Below are 20349 nucleotides of genomic sequence, written 5' to 3' on the forward strand. Positions count from 1 at the left end.
CACCAAAATTATTGTTGCTAGCAAGAAAATCGAAAATATGTCTAGCGCCAAACTGGTTTTTGTTAAGAAAATTCGTTGAAAACCAAGCCTTAGTTCTCATGATAGAATAAACTCATACGTAATGAGACGTAACGAATGAAATAAAGTTCAATGGTCCAAAATTCTTGTCAAACTAGATTTGCTAGTGCCAAAACTCGGCTCTTGTGGGCACCGTCTAGACGTCTGAATTGTGATATTCAGCAATTTTACATAAGTATTACTTATTATACCTTAGTATAAGATATCTTAAGCTAAGATAACATTTGTAAAGAAAATATATAATTGGAAAGCTTGAAATTAATTATTACAATTAAAAACGTAACCTGTTACTGTTTTATTACTCCATCGAATCAGGTTTATTAAAGTTGGTTACATCTTAAATGTGGACGAGAAATTATTCAGAATTCCGTAACCTTTCCTTGTAAATTATTAAAAATTTTCTTGTACAGAAGAATCAGTCAGTCATCCTTAGGGTTTTGATTATCTTCACAGATCATCTGTGTTTTGTGTTTGTGACAAAAATCGTCTAATATATTAACACTACTTTCTTAAGAGTTGACAATGGTTCAATGCAAATTCAGGCATAATTTGATAGTAGTCAGAGACATGCACCTTTTGCACTCTCCACAAATAAAGACCGTCGATACGTCCACCAACTAAATGTTCCCCCTAGGCGCAAGTAACCCAGAGTATAACAGATAATGTAGCTGTGTTCCTATAACTATATGACAAACATATAAGTACTATCTTCCCGAGACATGAGCATCAAACCTGACGTTCCGGGTTGCTCGAGACGTCAGATTGTCGTGCTTACAACTGGTTTGGCGACCTTTCTGCTGCACAACGAAAGAAACCGATCCCAGTGATAGCTTTATCGATCGAAACTTTTTAACCACCTAGATATTTGATATGAAATCGCTACTATAAATTGTAGCATGTATTTTAAATTAAATTGAAATTAAAGTCAAAAGTTTTCATTCATCTTTTATGATCTAGGACTTCCTGTATCGCTTTTTCTGTCACTAAGCGATGAGATGGGTCGTTAACCTGATGGCTTGTATAACTCGTTATAATAAAGTGATATCTAAGATTTTCTTTAAGATCGTGCGCGTTAACACGTGGATTTTCTTAGATAACAGCTTCTTTTAAAGCAGTACACATTAATGCATGTACAATTTTATTGATTTAAAGTAAATGCAGATGCCGTTATTCTCTCAGATAGTGTTGCATCACAAATGTCGAAATTACGCCGTGTTGATGTGTCATTAACATTTGTCGATTCAATCTCACAAAGTGGGGCAAATAAATAAACCTTTTTATCTGTATTTCGTCATTCTCATCTACATAGGCATAAGTATTTGCAACTGAACGAGAGAGCAAATTTTTTGAGTACATTACCAACCTATACATACATGCTTTGTTTAAAAGTATTAATTTCATAGTTTCTTATTCGTTACTAAAGTATGTGTAGTTGTGATTTGAATCCTTAACAATATGTTTTTAAAGTTCAATTTTTATTGTATATAATATCGTATGCAAATATACGAAAACGTGAGTTGATTGAAAGCTCACCACAATGGCGGTTACGTGACCGATTATCCTATTATCTAATTTGACTTTTAAAGTGTTTTTTTTCTAACATATCTGCGCTATTATCGCAGTTTAGTTGCCAGTCTCCGATCCTCAACTTGATAGAAAACTTATGATCATGATGCTAAATACGTAAAAACTATATGTGTATTACTTTTTTCATCATTATTGGCTTACAAGTCTCGGTCTCTGCTTCCAAATGGAAGACAGAGAGAGAAAAAGACTATTTAGTTTTTTTTTTATGAAATCTGAAATCCTGTCTTTGCTTTCCTAGTTTATGTCGTAATGTCTTTGCTCCAATTAAAATTTTATGTGGTGATGAATGAGATGTTCTTTTTGAGGTTTTCCCCCATAAATGTATATTCTTCAGCTTTAACATATTTCTAGTAACTCAATGAAGTGTAATTCCATTAATTTGCAACACTTTCTTGTTAAATTGTCCTTTCGGGAGATATGTCTTTCCTGGAAGGACGTACAGCTTATCGCCTTTAATGTGAAATAAAAACAGACTAAAAACAAAGCCTTTCACTTCTTTTTTGTCAGAAAAGGGTCAGCTGGGACATTAGATTTTACCTGTAGTAAAGTACTATAGTTCTCACCGTCAATTCTTATTAATTGAGTTAGTAAATCGAAAAAAAATGTTAGAAGCGATTAGACAAAAACCTTCATTCGATCTATTCTGAAGACTTTCTGTGTCGTTGATTTAATAAGGTATTTGTTAATTCTTTTACTTTCTTTTACTTGCTAGCGCAGAACAGCATAGCACAGATTTCAATATTATTCTGCTTTATTCAAGCAGTGATTATTATTCGATATTCAAGTTGCAGTATCGTTTTAAGTTACATTAAAAGTAATTGAATCTTGTCGATTGTCTTTGTCCGAGCAGTGTGCGATTCCGCGAAAGCCTAGTAAGCGATTCATAACATTCACACGGACTGTGTTGGACAGTTTTACGTAGAAATAACTTTTGGTTCATATTAGCATTCGTGCGACTCGACTCGTGGACTTGACAAATTATTATGTACAATGCGTACTATTACACGAGTGAATACATTGTCGTTAAATTATTGTCTCGGCATATTGCGTTATTTTTCTTTTGAATGTATAATGTAGAGGGACTTGAAGGTAAAGTTCAACCCATATTTTTGTCGTACTAGTGATAGTTTTTTTTACAATATCTTGTTGCAAGCAATTTTCTGCTTCTAGTTCTACCTTAAGTTGTGGTGTCCGCAGCGACTTGCCCGAAGTTAAAAGCCGTCAAGATAATTATAAAGTATTGTATAATACTATATATCTGTTTTATTATTTATTTCGTCAGATGTAATACTTTTGAATAGGAGGAAAAATAAAAAGGTAATTCTTGGCAAGTTTCTTTGAATTACTTGAAACTTACAGCTTACATATTGTTCAAACACGTACGTGACACAGCATGAAGCATTTGCGGTTTTTGACATGAGGCATATTGGCCGGGAATGTACAAATATATTACACATCACAAGGTGTAGCCATGAGCAGAAAATAAAATGGACATTTCAGATAAAATTTCGATAAGCAGCTTTATTTAAAACCATGTAAGCAAGAAATCATTTTTCTTTGACAGGAAACTCGGGTTGGAGCTGGTGCCGCGTCGAGGAGCGGAAGCAGTCGAGCCTGAAGATATTAGCCTCGTGGAACTATACAGAGTGCACGTTGAAAGTGCGGAGAGAGCTGCAGCAGTAAGTTTTTATAAAAACTACTTTATATTCTGTGCAATCAAAGTTGAAATGTCTTACTAAAGGACTGATATGAAACAGTTGCCTAGTTAGAAACAAACCGGACTGATTTCGACCCTGTTCGTTAGTGAGTTAAACGTGCAGTCACTAAGTAGAAAAATAAAAAAAATGCTATTGGCTGTTGAATATATTTAGATCGTTTAAAACATCTGTTACATTCTTCTCGTTATCAACTGTAGGTTCTAGCTTTGTGTAACCTTTTCCAATACTCTTTTGATGTACCTATCATATTACTTACGGCGAAATGTTTTCTGTAAGTCGGTCATATTAGTCGGGCCGTTTATGGGCAAGTTGACTTACGGCATATCTGGTTTCTTGCCACATGCGGATTATTGCATGTAACATACATTTAGGGACTAGTTGCTGTTGCTGCGACCTAACTAGTCTATGCTAGGGTGAAGTTATTGGGGTTATAAAAAATATTCATGGAAAAGGTATAGTGAATTTCTTTAACTAAACTATTACAATAATGTTGCTAGATACCAACGGTTACATAATCATAAAAGAAGCAATGAAGCTATTAATAAAAACCGCGGGCGTAGAAATTAAAATTGTGTCAAATGTAGCAATTTTATTGCAATTTGCACAATCCACGACACGGTTGCGTCACGCTAAATGTTTTTTAAAGTTTTGGAACTTAGCAGCGTAACCTTGTACTCGACTGCGTCAGCTTCGCCCCTGTTATTACAACTTAATGTTGCAAGTCATATTCGAATACAATACTCTAATCCAGTGGTTTTTTATGATAGTAAACAATGAAAACCCCTACAACACAATGAGTGTATTTAAAATCACATTTTCCTTTTATAAATCAAACATTTCGCCCAATAATAATGCTTAGAGTTTATCATTTTCAGAGTAGAGTGTTTGAAACTATCTACAGATAAAAGTTCCTTCAAATTAAAAAATATCGAGAGTAGGAAGAAAGCGATGTAGATTTTATAGTTCTTTATATTTTGTTGGTATTTTTGGATCATGTGAGTCTTACCACTCTTCATTTTCTTATTTATAAGGTCCCCTTTTGTTTGAGAAATCTACATTAAGATACATTTTTAGTATCTGGGCGAGGCCGTCACAGATGTTGTAGATAAGAACATATAGTTTTAAAAATTTCAAACAATTCCAGTGGCGAGGTACCCTCCGCCGTGCTGGCGGTTCAGGCAGCAGTTTCAACTCTGGCACTCTAACCAGTGGGGCGACCAGCGCGCCCGCTCAGTCCCATCACCTGATGTGCAGCATGCGGGACTTCGGGCACACCGCGGGCGGCGACGAGGCGGAGCTGTTGCTATGGTTACACGATGCCCGGAGAGGGCAGCCGTTGACGGAGAGATTCCGCGTCAGAATAGCAAGGGATGGATTCTCTAATTACGTGGATAGATTGCACGCTAATAGTACACTATTCTCTGTAAGTATAGAACCATTGTATAGGGTTATTTACAACTTAATGATAGATCTTACTAATATTATAAATGAAAGTTCAGATGGAAGGATCATTGTTAGAGTTTGTAGCCTAAACTGCTGAAAGGATTTCGATGAAATTTGGTTTAGATGCAGACGATACTCTTAAAGAACACATAGACTACTTACTTTTTTGGGACAGAAGTAATATTTCTATAAGTGAGTATGTCGGTAAATCAAAGATTGAAATTGATTGTATTTAAAAATAATTTATATGGATTCTCAAATTTCCAATTACTCACTGGAATCGCATTTACATATCCGTAATGTTGTCATTTGCATTTCCTCTTACGCAAAATTATTAATCACAGCGTAATGTAATGTGTAAATACACTGAATTGTTTACATGCGAAAAAAGTTACCTCAACTCATACTATTGTTTTAGGTCTATGTTATTAAAAATACTATAAAGATTAAGTAAAATGATAATATGAGATACTGGACTTAATTACCCGCAATAAATTTAATGTTTAAGTAACAAACAAAACTTGTGACAACGCTTAGATCGACCAAAAACCCTTGTTGAAAATATCATAAATTTACACTTATGTACTGAGAAAGTAGCACACTACAAATCTAAGTAATGGAGTCTGAGTCGTTCGAAGGATACCCTCAATTAGGGTTAGGAATAAGAAATCTACTTAGGTGATCATTAAACGACTGAGTGGTAGTCCTGGCTAGGTCCGATACTTCATGCCTAGTGTTGATTATTCCGGTATATTGGTGTATTGTAGAAGTGATTAGAGAATGTGAAGTGAGCATAAAGTGGTATTTATTTTATATAATAAGGAGGCAAAAGAGTTAGCGGTCACCTAAAATCGCCGAGAACGCGAAGAGATCGCTACCTATATACATCCATAATAGCCTGCGTTGCCTATCCGTAATCAACAGAGAAGGCGACACACATAAAGAGGATATTTCCTCTTCCTATGCGATACCTGCACCGTCAAATCCACTTACCATCCTTTCCGTATAGGAAAATAATGGGACACTCATCAAACCTGGAATTACTGCCACTTCTCGCCTCTCTTCTGCATGGACAAGCCGGCCCATTCGTGCGAACTTTACCACTGTTGTACTTTAGTGTAATTGACTTTATACTAAAGTGCATAAATGGTGCATTACCAGGATCTGTCGATGACGGAGTTGTCTCGCGAGTTGTGGCTGGGGGGGGGGGTGGTGCGCGTGGGGCGGTGGGCGGGCGCGGCGGGCACGGAGCGCCGCGGGCCGGTCGCGCGCCGCCCGCTCGGCGCCGGCGTGCTCCCGCTAGCAGACTTCTTAAGACAACCGGGACAACATCCCGCTGAAAGAGAATACACATTCAAGGTTAGAAGGAATTTAAATTATAAAATCCGAGAATAATCAATTTTTGAGGTTATTGCCGATTGTTTTCTCTGGTACAGGTTTATCAATGCGAAGAGAAAGATTTTCATCAGTTGCATGATATGTTGATACGGAAGCAAACAAATAAGTGCAATATTCTGCCTGGACAGCCTAATTATGGTAAATAACATGCTCCTATAATAATAGTTTAAACTAAATTTTTTTAATCTAAGTCAGAAGGTAGTCCTGGTGGTAGAAAAATTAGGCAGTAAAAGGTAATCATGGTAATGGTATGGGTCATGAAAAAGGATGTATCGCTTGTATCAAGAACTTTATGAGTGTGGAGCTACACCAGTAGAGGTCTACCTCTACCTAGGTCTAAGTCTTCCTAGAAAGAGATGGTTGGATTGTTTGAAACGTGATATTATCAAGAAGGGAGTAATGATAGAGTTATCTGAGGACGAAACCTACCAACCCTCCGGAAGTATAATGAATAGATGATGACTGTTTTTTGATATTTTCTTTACAGGAATTGTAGTAGCATTACGTTTACTAACGAACGCGGCGAGTATAACAGAGGCTGTGGGTTCGGGGGCGACAGTAACACCAAAGCGTGGGTTCCCTGACGTGATAATGCCGGGCGATGTCCGCAACGACCTCTACCTGACGCTGGAGCGCGCGGAGTTCGAGCGCGGAGGGAAGAGCACCGCCAAGAATGTGCTGGCTACAGTCAACGTGCATGATAACACGGGACAGCTTATCAGCGTGAGTATAATAAGCGATTTATTTAACTGGTATTGGATTTGAGTCGAAAAGTATATTTTTGACAATACTTAAGTATATAAACGAACGATTATGAAAACTTAACTAGCCTTATCAGTGTTATTTTATTATTTCATGGGGACGAAGTTTCGAGTAGTATAAGTTAATATGTAACGAAATGCGTTCTGACGTCACACAACTCAGTGAGACCGATGACGTCATTTGTCATGCATTACGTGGTTGCCAGGAGTGCGTGTGGGGCGCGAGCGGCGCGGGCGCGTCGTGCTACGAGTCGCTGGTGCTGTACCACAACAACAGCCCCGCCTGGGCCGAGCAGCTGCGCCTCGCGGTACCTCTCGACACCTTCACGCACGCGCACGTTCGCATCGAGTTCCGACACTGCTCCAGTTTGTATCCGTCCTGCGCTTTCTCCTTGAACAGACAGAGATAGTCTTAATATAAGTGCTATTTCATACATTCAGGAGTTTTTTAAAACGTTGAATGCCAAATTAGCTCTAATAAACGTATCTCGCTTACAGTGAATAAGAAATGCGTATATACTATACAGGGTGTAGGTACCGAAACTGAAAAAAATAGGAAAATCTCTGTCGGTTTAAACTAGTTACCGCTAGGCGTTGGCGCTTATTTAACGCCATTTTATTATAATTCTATAAAATGAGTCTTGTTTCGTTAATCCAGGGCTAAAAATATTGCGCCAATAAAAGCATCACGCTGTAAATACAATACCTTATGAACAGATACATGGAAATGAATTTGTTCTATTTAAACTCTTTTGGAGAATGGGGTTAAAATAACTAAGAAAGAAGCCAGAGACGTCCATGTTAGAAAACGATTCCTTTTTTCCTCAATTCTCAAACAAGAAACACCAATTGAAATGAAAGAGACTTGGTACTTATCTCGCCTTAACTCAAACATTAAATTATTGACTCCAATTTTAATGTTTGTAGAAGTTTTCTAATGTGTCTAATTATTATTTTTAGCTCGCGACAAGAACGAGAGGAAACTGTTCGGGTTCTCATTCGCTCGTCTGATGGAGGCGAGCGGCGCGACGCTGCGCGACGGCGCGCACGAACTCTACGTATACAAATGCGATGATCCTACAAAGTTAGTATATCTGTTACCTTATTATCCGATATATTTAGTATTTTGACAATACCAAGGAAATAGACAATATAACTAAATTATTATTTAAGTTTAAACCGATATGATATTGGATTTTTTTCTCTCTTGCAAAATATGTATTAATATGTTACATTTTACCTAGTTTTTTAAAGCTTAAAATTGTAACCTTAATGTATACTCATTTAATATACATTTGATTTATTATTTATTCCGTTTTATTTAAATATTTATCAATGTTAAGTCACCCAACTTCTGTGTAAAGGGGCCAGCTGAAAAACAGCGCAGAAACAGCCTGCACCGTCTCTGCATTAGCTGCAGTCTTTTGCCACATTTAGTTTTTTTACTAGCTTTAGGGTTGATGTTTGTAAGATTTCATTTGTAGCTGTTTTTGTGGCAATAAAAGTCCTATTTATGAATTTAACTGTTACGTACGTATAGTACGTACAGTACGTACTTGTCATGTACAGACATGTTCAATAAGTTAGGAAGATCCCGGACAATAATTTTTTTAATAATAAAACTTAGTTAAAAAATGTGAAAGTAGTAAATCTTTAGAAATAACTTAGTTGTGATCGTTGCAGGATATGATATTAATTTGTGTAAGTAACGTTGAAAAGTCTCGAATTGTAGGACGTGGCTTGACTCAAAGAACTATTTTATTCTCCTTAACTATTGTTTACTTTATTATTGTATTTTGTCGTTCGTTTTTCGTTATCTAATCTGCTGTCTGTGTCATTTAAAAAAAGTAAAAAATTAAATTAACTAAACATGGTTTAAAAATATAAATAGTAATTATGGAATTTGTTTTTTTTTTTGGTAAATAAACACTTGTTTTCAGATTACAGAACGCCAGTTACCTGTCGCTGCCGTCGTGCGCCAACGACGCAGCGCGCGCGGCGCCCTCTAACGGCGTCATACCAACCTTTCAACGGAGTTCCAAAGAAATTTGCACAATCAGTACATTATTGTGCTCAACAAAACTTACACAAAATGGTATTATGTTTGTTTTATTATCAACGTTTTATTACAGATGCGACGATTTAAGTGTGTAATTAAAAAAAAGTGAGTACCCTATGTATTTTTCCACACTATCCTCTACATCTATACCAAATTTTATCGAAATCCCTTCAGCCGTTAAGGGTACAAACTCTAACAAACATCCATCCATCCATCCATCTCAACTTTCGCATTTATAATATTAGTATGATTTATTGGATGTTTTTGAAGTATATGTCAATTCAAATATGTTGGTGGCTCAATGTCATCTACGATGTTTTGATCCGCCAAGATATTTGACAATCTTGATGGTACTATATACTAGAAATATAAATTTGAAAGTTTAAATTGATGGATGGATGCTTGTTATAAAGTATTAAAGGACCTAAAAAAGTTAAGTACAAATGTAAAATAAACGCTACTTACTAAGGTTTTTTTAATTCCACTGTCTCAAACTCTGGCAATCTAGTAATTTCATCAATTATCCTTTCTTATAAAAGCGTTATTAGTACGTTGTACTATTGGTACTTTTAGGCAATTACTGTAATTAAATTTAACACTCAAACCACCGCCCCTCGCCAGAATTTATTCTAATGACATTGACAGCTGTCAGATAGGGATGGGACGTATATGCCGATACTCTAGTGTTGTCCGATTTTCTTAACAGTACTATGTAGATTCAATGAGAAGTACGTTTTTAGAGGACCTACTAGCGCTACTGCAGTGGCGCGCTCGTCCGGAGCGTGTACAGGAGACCTTATTGCGGGTACTGCGACTCGGCGACGGCCTCAGCTGTGAGGAACTTATCAAGTTCCTACGAGATGTGCTGGATGCACTCTTCGCATTGTTTTCCACTGAAGATGGTAACAGGTTAGTGTTCAAATAGACTAACAGTTGGATATTTAATTGTTTTATTAAAAATATTTTTTTTTAAGAGTCAATAGTCAATTGCGGTTACCATGGTAATCTCACTGTGCTGTAATTAGCTTGTTTTTGTATTTTTCTCGCGTGACAGTTTTTCAATTTAACCTCTTAATAAAATATAAGATTTTTTCTTCATTTCTTCTGATTTAACTTTTGAGCACTACATATAAGGTATTCCCTCCAGCACCCCGCACTCGGGCACGGTGTTCCTAGTGCTGGTGTCCATCTGCAGCCTGCTGGACGAGAGCCGCTTCCAGCACTTCCGTCCTGTGCTGGACGTCTACATCGAGGAGCACTTCTCTGCTGCGCTAGTCTATAAGTACGTATGTCTGTTTTATGTGCACATATAATCTACAGTCAGAGAATTAGGTGGTGTAACATATTACAAAGTACAGTGTGAAAGTTTCATTTGCATTGTAACAACACAACGCGAAGCAGTAACCAATGTGATGCAGATTTTAAATTTATTTTTAGGAAAAAGTCCGTGGTACACGCTTTTTATTATTTCGTCATTTGGGCAGTTAGTGTTGGTGCCTAAACTACTAAATGGATCTCGATGAAATTATACAATATTTTATTTTTGTGTTTATTTGATAATTCTGCAACGGTTCTGGTGTAACACATCGTATACGGTCCACCCCCTAGAAATGACGAATTAACAAGAAATACATTTTTTTTCTATCTGTATTTCGTCTGTTTGTTAAATATTGAGCAGACGAATCGGTCAACAGTTTATGCTAAATGGTGGAATTTAGCATTGTTAGGAATAATTTCATATTTTGTACTTGTATAATCGCGTATATCCGCGACTGTACGTATTATATTGTGTATCATCACAGAGGCCTGCTGTCATCGGTGCAGCACTGCGCGGAGTGGGCGGCGGGCGCGGAGGGGCAGGAGCCGATCCGCAAGTGCTTACGGTCGCTAGGCGCGGTGTTCCGGCTGGCGGTGCGCTCGCGCCGGCTGTTCGCGCGCGCCACTGGTGGACAGTACGAAGACAGCTTCAGACGGGACGTGCGCGCTGCGCTGCATGCGCTTAAAGCACTGGCACAGCACCCGCATAGGGAACATCTCGCGCCCGCGCAGGTAACTATCGATATCGATATCGATATATCGACATGAAGATCCTCATAACTAACTAAGTTATATTAATAGTAAAAAGTAATATCGGAAACCTGTATTTGTCAAAATAATGAAGTAACGAGTCTATAGACATCGGCTAATCCAGATGTGCTAGCTACCTTTAAAAACCACAAGAATGGACATATTGTGAGGATTTTTACTTACGTGTTACATCCAAGTCAAAGCTTCCTCCATTCTCCCCATCCTTTCATCATCTTCCTCCTTGTCCTACTCCCGTAGGGTCAACGCAATAAGTTTTTGTCCTCCACATGACTATCATACGTCATCCTTTCCTTGCATAAAAAGGTTAGAAAAGGAAAACGACTAAAATTAAACCTGCAGTATGTACACTCATCGGACGAAACCTAGAAGCACTTCCAATTGATGCCTGTCTTCTGTGGTCGTGGTATACAAAGTTGTCTTGGTCATGATATATCAAAGATCCCATATCGAGCCCATACCTGCGAAGTTATAAAAGGTGGTTACATTCAGGTGGCTCTGATGACGTCATGGGCGAGCGTGTCGCGCGAGGTGGCGGCGGCGCTGGGGCCGGCGGAGGCGGCGCGCGTGTCGGCCGCCATGCTGGACGCCGCGGCCGCTAATGCCCCGCCCCCGCTCGCTAAAGCACGACTCAGAGCCGCACAGGATATACTTAAAGGACCACTCGGACAGGACCCCGGTTAGTAAACATGGAACATTTAAGTAGCAATATTTAATTTGCTATTTTTTTTTAATTTACAATGGTAAACTTAAACTTTCTCACCAAACGTAGACAAGACGCCCATAAATATTTCACTTTTTTTACATAAAGCTCTGAAACTGTTTTTGCAATTTATGGACCAAATATTCTCTACAACAAAAACATTTGAAATGTCTCAACTAAGGAACACAATAAACTTAATACTATGATGGTATAACCACTACATTGAAGAACCAATTGGTTTTAAACCCGCTGTTAAAAGCATGTGCACTTTTCATCACATTTTTTCACAATCTTTATTAGTTTGTTTTACATTATTCTCTAAAAAGTGTAGTGTCACGCTGCTGGCCAGCTGGACCGACCTCTGGTAACGTACAACCTCTACGTGTTACCAATGAGGCCGATGCGAGACATACATAGATTTTGTTTAATTGCTGATTCATTTATACACTGATTCCTTAGACAAGATTTGGAAAAAAAAATTGGCTTCTTTGATTGTTAGTAAAAAATTGTCCAACTACTAATTTAACCCTTATTTGCATGATTCTTTTTAAATACCATAAATTGAAACGGGTCGTAAATTGAACATAGATTGAGGGAAAAAAAAGTAAAAAATGTTCTATCAAAATAGTCTATTGGGTAAGGAAGAAAAGACTGATGTATAAATGTATCATCATGCATTTAAAGTTTAAATTACTATATTTACAGAGGCACGTAACATAGTGCTGACAACAGCCTGTCATCACTTGCGTGTACACTTGGCGCGACGTGACGAGCTGTCGCAGTGCGCGGACATGCTGGGCGAGCTGGTGACGCTCCTGTGGAGGAAGGAGGACCCTGACATGGTAGAGGATGAACTGGACCCGGACGTCGACGTGCTCTGTCTGAACACGCTTGATGTACTGGTGGAGACTGTACTGCATCTGATTGGTGGAAACTCGCCGGTACTAGTAAGTGTGCAAATATGTTGATAATTTAGATCTGGCTAGCGTTCTCCCGCGACTCGACGCGTATTAAAAAAAACAAAAGTGAGTAGTAGGTACTTGAAAGTTATGAATCATTTCTGTTTATGTGTTCTGTTCTACAATTAAAAGTATCCATTGTTGTATTCCAGGGTTCAATGGTGGCTGGTCTGCTGGGTACAATGGAGCTGCTGCGTCCAGCGCACTACCAGCGGCTGTGGAGCCACCTCGCGCCGCACCCGCACGACCGCAAGCCACTCAAAGACTTCCTTATGAGAGCATTCCTAGTGTTCAGACATCTCATTGAACAGGATGTACGTAGACTATTGAAATATATTTAAAAATGGTATTTAAGCTATGAAAAAATCTTTAAAGTGTGTAATAAATAATTTTAAATGCTTTTTCCAGGTTTTTCCATCTGATTGGATGGTGTTACGAGTTCAGAGCTGTAAAGTTTTACTATCCGCGTTACAAGATTTAGCTAAACCTCTGCTTGAGCGGTTTATGGGTGAAGAACCTCCGCAATTTGACACCCAGGTAAAATAAATCCTACAAATTGCTTAATTTTGTTCTCTCTGGCAATCGCAAGATGTATAAAATGACCTGTGATTCATTAAAGAGCAATGTTTCATACTGTTAACTTTGCTGCTACAATATTGGCAGGCGCTATACAAATATTAAGCAAGATACTTTTTTTTATTATTCCTTGTATAGTATTATATTATCTGTGTTATTATGTTCACAGTTGTGGTCGGGGTACTTGGAGCTAGGCGTGGCGCTGGTGACGTGCCGCGCGCTACAGTGGGAACGTTGCGCCGGCCGCGGGCCCGACCGCCCGCGCATGCGCGCTGCTGCCGGCCTGCAGGTGCTTGCTGTATGGAGCCGACTTGGTATGTTTACACTTTATATGTTGTATTTGATGATTAAACGTCACATTATATTGTTTTATGTGAATATGTGTTAAACAAGTCATTGTGACCGAAAGGAACGATATGAACTCAACTTAAAAACGTGCATATGTCTATATGTGCTCACTGAGGGGCTCGGAGTCTATACAAAGTTAGTAGGGGTAGTAGTAATAAATAAGTGCGAAGGAAAAGTTATACTTTGAAGAAAAACATTGAGATATAACCTGCAAATATCTGCAAAGAAATTTAAAGATATGTAGAAACTCAGTTACTTGTCACCTAAGATAAAGTAGGTTCGGAGCTAGAGAAGCTATTTAGTTGCGTGTCCCAGGTCCGGCGCAGCTGCACCTGATCGGCGTGGCGGTGGGCGCGCTGCTGGAGGTGACGCTGGTGGGCGCGCTGCGGCGGGCGGCGCTGGGCGCGCTGGTGGCGCTGATGGCGGCGGAGCGCGCGGCCAGCGGCAGCGCGCGCCGCACAGAGGCCGCGCTCGTTGATAAACTGGACTCACTCGTCGCTGATAATAAGGCTGATGATCATTATAGACGGCTCTTTGATACTGTGTTAGTGCATTCAAATGTCTTTTTTTTATTTTTACTTGATAGAAATCAGTTTTTCATGTGTTCTGTTTGGATTTGAATGATTTGATTGTCGGGATAAAACTTACACTTACTTGCGAAACAAATTAATCATAACTACGTTTTTACTATGCTTACTTCATCTCCAGGGAGCATTTGAGTTCAGTGTGAGTATGTCTGTTATTGTATACTGTAATCTATGGTAAAAACTAAATGTTGCCCCTTCTCATCATCAACTCTCTCTCTACTCTCCTTGACGTTACATCTTTCATACATGGTCTTGAGGTGCATTATAATTTCCGTAAAAGAAAAGTTTGCAATATTTATTTACAACATTGTCACATATGAAATATAAACGTAACGTATCGTTACGTTTTCCAGTACCGGAGTAGCTTTACAAGCTGTTCTATACTGTTCATTACTTTACATATCAGTTTGTCCACTGCTCAGTTTAATGGAGCGCGTGTCGACGGAGGGTTGGCGCGAGGCGGGCGCGGCGTTCGTGGGCTGCGTGACGCGGCTGCTGGAGCGGCTGCTGGACTACCGCGCTGTCATGCAGGGCGCTGAGCACCGCGACAAGCGTATGGCCGCCACCGTCAACCTACTGGTAATAGCCACGCCCACAAGAACACTCTTCCACGCCCACTCTAACAACCTCACTTGCTAGTTATTGCTACACTTATTACGCCCAGCGCCTGACAAAAATAAATAGCAATCTCCACGGTCTAACTTTTGTAATCTTTTGGTGAACGCATTGACAATTTGTCTCAGCTGGGCAGCGGTCGCTTTGCTATTTTAGCGAAACAACCTAGACAAAGTTCGTAAAATACATTCAAATAGTGTGGAATTGAGTAACTTTCGATAAGTAGATAACTTGCTTGTCTTTCAATTTGACATATTTTGTTGATTCTATTAGCAATAGTGATATTCAAAAACACTTGCATACACACAAACTTGATCACAAAGGCAGAATGCCTCTTAGAGCGCGCACACCTTTGAATAAATAATCGCACAACTGTTTAGTCGCGATATGTTTCCTATGAGCTTATATTGAGATGAGCACACTCGATTGTTAGTTGTGCAACTAAACAGTTGAGCTGCGATACAATCGACAATCGCACAACCGTTGTGCGATACTGTAATCAAAGGTGTGCACCCGCTCTTATTTGTCTGCATTGGTATTCTTAAAAAATATCTAATACTGAGTAATTTAAGCGTAAGGTCAAGAATTTAATAATGAAATGTGTGGTTTCAGAATTTCTACAAGAACGAGATAGACCGCAAAGAGATGTACCTGCGCTATGTGTACAAGCTGCACGACCTGCATATTGCCTCCGACAACTTTGTGGAGGCAGGCTGCACGCTGCTTGTAAGAATAATATCATTTTATTAATATATTCGAAAGTTGGGATGGATGGCATGTCTCTGAAATGTTACTCTGAATTACTGAAAAATCGGATAGATTAGTTAAGAGATTCTTTGATTTCATACGAACGAAGTCGCGGGCTTAAACTAGTTTTACTTTCTCAGGTATGTACATTTGTTCATCTCTGTGCTAAATGCGTTTTCAGTATTCTTGCTTCTTATCAATAATATAAATGCGAAAGTATATATGTTTGTTAGAATTTGTAGTCTTAACGGATCTCGATGAAATTTGGTATACACGTTGGATGACCTGGAAGAACGCTTTTCTTTTTTTTTAATTCCAATCGAACGGAGTCGCGGGTGAAGGCTAGTATTACATATTTAATTATATTGTTGGACTGTTACAGTTATACGCGGAGACTTTAAGCTGGGACAGCGACCAAATAGGCGTAGATCCAGAGCATCCTGAAGTACCGGAATGGAAACGTAAAGAGGCCTTGTATAATCAAGTGCTCGAGTACTTTGATCGCGGAAAGGTAAGAAGAAAATGTTGATGCCAATAAAAAACAATTTTTTATAAGGTTTGTGTCAAAAATAAACGTTATATTAAATAGTTTAAACTATCGTGAGACATAACTTTAAGCGAAAATAAAAAAACGGCTCAATCCCCGTTGAAGAAGGGCCCCCCGAAGGGTCTGCAACTAGTCGGTGCCGTCACCGGAGGATAAAAGCGTGAGTTGACCCGTTTTTTAATTTTCGCTTAAACGTTTTATCTTACAAATACAAGTAAACGGTTACTTGTTATTGCCAAAATAGCGGAGCGATAACTACATCTATAGGCAAGGTCGTATAGTAAAATAACAATTACTATCATACTAATATTAGAAATGCGAAAGTTTAGATGGATGGATGTTGTAGCATAAACGGCTGAACGGATTTCGATGAAATTTGGTATTGTTAGGAAATAAATTAGTACCGTGCTATAGAATTGGCGCAACTCTAGATTATCGGCATAAACGTCACGTCCCTAGCTGACAGCTGTCAATGTCTCTAGAAGTATGGATAGATTTGGCGCGCATCCTAAGTCTTGACGAGAAGTATTGCTCTGAGTTAAAAGCGACAGTATCAATTAAATAAGTTGTCTAATAGTTTAGATGTAGAGGATAGTCTGGAAGAACACATAAGGTATTCACTTTTTCTAATTCCACGCGGACGGTGTCGTGGGCGAAAGCTAGTGTTCAATATTTACGTTCAATGTTACCATTGGGCAGTGCTGGGAGAAGGGCCTGCCGCTGCTGCGCGAGCTGGGCGCGCTGCACGAGGCGCAGTGCGAGTACGCGCGGCTGGCGCACGTGCTGCGCCGCCACGCCGCCTTCCTCGACGCCGCGCTGCAGCAGCTGCGCCCCGAGCCAGAGTACTTCCGCGTCGGCTTTTACGGCAAGGGCTGTCCGCTCTTCGTCAGGGTGAGCTGCGACTGTGATAGTCACACTCTGACACAACTTGGTCACAATCTGACGTACTTCAGATGAAATCTGACGGAATTGTAGTCACAACTTGACGAATTTGTGACGAAGTCTGACAGATTTATAGTCAGAATCTGAAGTATATCAGATGGAATCTGATATACTTCAACACAAACCTGAACTGAAACAATTTTTAATTTACTTGTTGTTTAGTTTATCTTGTGAAATTACTTTATTATAATAACATTTGAATTCCAATACTCGAGTGTTTCGTCTTTTCCATTATAATATAAAAATAGATTAAGTTTACCCTTAAATATCAATGTCAAATCAACGTTTGCTGTTACTTAAAAATGTATTTATAAGGTTTTATGTAACTTTGTGTTCCAGAACAAGCAGTTCGTGTACCGCGGCCAGGACTACGAGCGTATCGGCGCGTTCACGCAGCGGCTGCAGGCGGAGTACGTGGCCGCGCACATCCTCATGCGTAACACGCCGCCCGACGACTCCATCATAGCTGCTGACGGACAATGTGAGCAGCAATATTAAAGACTAGCTGTTCCCGTGCGCTTTATCCGCGTTTTTTTTTATAATATAAGGTGGCAAACGAGCAAGCGGCCACTTGAATCCACCGAAATGGAAAACGACCGCTGCCCATAAACATCCACAATTGCAGATGCGTTGCCTACCCTTCATTGACAGAGGAGGAGACTCACATAAAGAGGACATTTCCCCTTCATATGCATCTCCTCAACCATCAATTCCACTTTTCCTTTCAATCCTATCTATCCTCTTAAGAAAAGGGTGGAAAGGAAAAGGGACTAAAATTGGGCCTCCGGCACCACACTCATCAGACGAAACGCGGAATTGCTTCCACTTCACGCCTGTTTGTGTGTGGTCGTGGTATTCTTACGGGCGAGCCGACCCATTCGTGCGAAGATGTTTAAGTGGGTTCTACCACTGTTAAAAATTGTTGAAGTTAAAAATTGGAAAAAGTAAAATTATAATAACTTTATTGTTTACATTTGCCAAATTCTCGATTGCAAATGACTACCGTTCCATAAAAACCTTGCTTTCTTAATGTTGGCAGCTTGTAGTTTGTGGTCCCTTTTCTACATGTTTTTTTAGTATAGATAATATTTGTAAATAACGAATATATGTATGGGAAATTATTAAGGCCGTGAGTAGGACATAGATAAAGCTACACACTAAATTTCTCCTTTTGTGATTTTGTATATGACTAGCTGTTGCTAGCTTCGTTCACGAGAAATTAAAAAAAATGGCCTATATTACTCACTGAAAACGTAGCTTTTTAATCGTGCAAGAATTTTTTAAATCTGCCCAGTAGTTTTTGAGTTATTTAATTACATACAACGATACAAATCTTACCCCTTTATAATATTAGTATAGAAAGAGACAAACGACCAGTGATATCTGGTTTCACGCCTTTGGATGTCATGGATATACGCAATATAAGAGTGTATAATCAGTTACTATTTTATTGAAATTATTGGCGTGTAATTACATTTAAACTTCATTTAATTAAATAGTTGAATTCAATTTAGTATAAGTTATACTAACACCTGCTACTATCTGAATATTTAAAACAAAGTGTATGTAGCGGGTTTAAAACTGTATAGATTGGTTTACATAACTCCTTATTTCTATTGGATTCGTTTATATTATATACTAGCTGTTCCCATGCGACTTCATCCGCATAAAATGATAAAAAAATAATTTTATTGTTCACATTTGTCAAGTTATCAATTGCAAATGTCAAAATGACATGACATGATGTCAAACCATGGCAACCTTGCTTCCTTGATTTTGGCAACAACTTATGGCCTCTTTCCCACATTAGGGTTTTTATCCAAAATATTTACCCCTAAGTTTAACGCCGTGAAAATATATAGCCTAAAGCGTGACGTAAGTGTAGCGCTTTATATTAAAAAAAGAGTTATTCCAAAAAATGCTGTGATTGCTGACATCTTAGGCAACAAAGTGTGTGTTTACGCTTTATTATAATAGTATATATGTGTTGTGCAGATATCCAGATCTGCAACGTGAAGCCGGTGTGCGGGCGCGCGGTGCGCGGCGGCGCGGCGGAGGCGGTGCGGCGCTACTACGCCTGCAACGACGTCGACACCTTCCTCTGCGACCGCCCGCTGCACAAGCCGCCCATCGACAAGGACAACGAGTTTAAGGTCTTTCTCACTCTACTCTCTCTCTCCTACTCTCCCATTATCTCTCTCATTGCCTCTTTCCCCCCTATCTCTGTGTCTACCTCCTCACTCCCTCTTTCTCTACCCCCTTCCCCCATCTCCATATCTAGGAAGATCATATAGGATGCATATTAGGAAGGTTCCTAGCTTGTATCCATGTTTGGATATGAGAATATGGAAATACATAATTACTATTTTCTTTCCAAACTGTGAGATAATGCAATTATCAACCATTTTTAGACTCCTATGTTATGAATTTTTCCCTTACTTTCACAATACAAAGATAATTTAATTTTGCGCTTCGAAATATTTCACTCGAAGAGAGAAATGTTAGAGAAATAGGGATGATGACGTAGATTAATGATGAATACTTTGTAAAAATGTTCAAATTATGATTTCAGAGCCTTTGGATTGAACGAACGACATTAGTGACGGAGAACACGTTGCCGGGCATACTGCGATGGTCGGAAGTTATATCGCGATCTGTGGAAGAAATACCTCCAGTTGAGGTAAAAATTAAATAGATCAAGTATGAAGTAAAAAAGTTCATTTAGGGCCGGTCTCACCACTGGCTGATAGAAACTCAGATAGCTTAAAAATGATGTCAGATAAAGTAACAAAATCCGATATTATCATCACATATCTTACTTTGGATTGTTATCAGACAATTTACAATTTGGTGTGATAGGCCTTTAGTGTTGTTTTTCATACTGGTACTAAGCCATCAAAATATCTGACAGCTGTCAATGTCATTCAGTTACAATTTTTAGGGCCTGTCCCACCGGTGGTAGATAGAGGCCCGGATAGTGTAAATATGACGTCACGTCAGATAAAATACAAAATTTCTGTCCCACCAATTTTAAATAGCAGATAACGCTGTGACGTTTTAGATGTCAATGTCATTTTTTTTACAAGCCCCATACAAAACTTTTCAATTCTGTCCCACGGGTGGCTGATAAAGAGTTCTGGATAATGTCGAAATGACATGAATGTCACAATGACGTCAGATATGGTACAAAATCCAG

The 20349-nt window shown here is 39.0% G+C and overlaps 1 protein-coding gene across 1 annotated transcript in view; it reads left to right on the plus strand.

Annotated features, from left to right (window-relative positions):
• The first annotated feature begins 3233 nt into the window (after positions 1-3233).
• The window catches only part of LOC106101360 (dedicator of cytokinesis protein 4), a 22346-nt gene continuing 5230 nt past the window's right edge, over positions 3234-20349 (plus strand). Inside the window, exons 1-24 of the mRNA XM_013280549.1 lie at positions 3234-3344; positions 4528-4806; positions 5988-6185; positions 6263-6362; positions 6712-6947; positions 7192-7351; positions 7946-8069; positions 8926-9080; positions 9785-9953; positions 10192-10326; positions 10847-11093; positions 11622-11808; positions 12538-12779; positions 12944-13105; positions 13200-13328; positions 13537-13681; positions 14031-14259; positions 14725-14881; positions 15530-15643; positions 16047-16175; positions 16911-17102; positions 17493-17634; positions 19149-19306; positions 19726-19833. Of these exons, the coding sequence (XP_013136003.1) occupies positions 4630-4806; positions 5988-6185; positions 6263-6362; positions 6712-6947; positions 7192-7351; positions 7946-8069; positions 8926-9080; positions 9785-9953; positions 10192-10326; positions 10847-11093; positions 11622-11808; positions 12538-12779; positions 12944-13105; positions 13200-13328; positions 13537-13681; positions 14031-14259; positions 14725-14881; positions 15530-15643; positions 16047-16175; positions 16911-17102; positions 17493-17634; positions 19149-19306; positions 19726-19833 (3795 nt within the window). The 5' untranslated portion in view covers positions 3234-3344; positions 4528-4629. The remainder of the gene's footprint in view (positions 3345-4527; positions 4807-5987; positions 6186-6262; positions 6363-6711; positions 6948-7191; positions 7352-7945; positions 8070-8925; positions 9081-9784; positions 9954-10191; positions 10327-10846; positions 11094-11621; positions 11809-12537; positions 12780-12943; positions 13106-13199; positions 13329-13536; positions 13682-14030; positions 14260-14724; positions 14882-15529; positions 15644-16046; positions 16176-16910; positions 17103-17492; positions 17635-19148; positions 19307-19725; positions 19834-20349) is intronic.

The sequence above is a fragment of the Papilio polytes genome, unplaced genomic scaffold (genome assembly GCF_000836215.1).
Source record: "Papilio polytes unplaced genomic scaffold, Ppol_1.0 DF824303.1, whole genome shotgun sequence".
NCBI lineage: Eukaryota > Metazoa > Arthropoda > Insecta > Lepidoptera > Papilionidae > Papilio > Papilio polytes.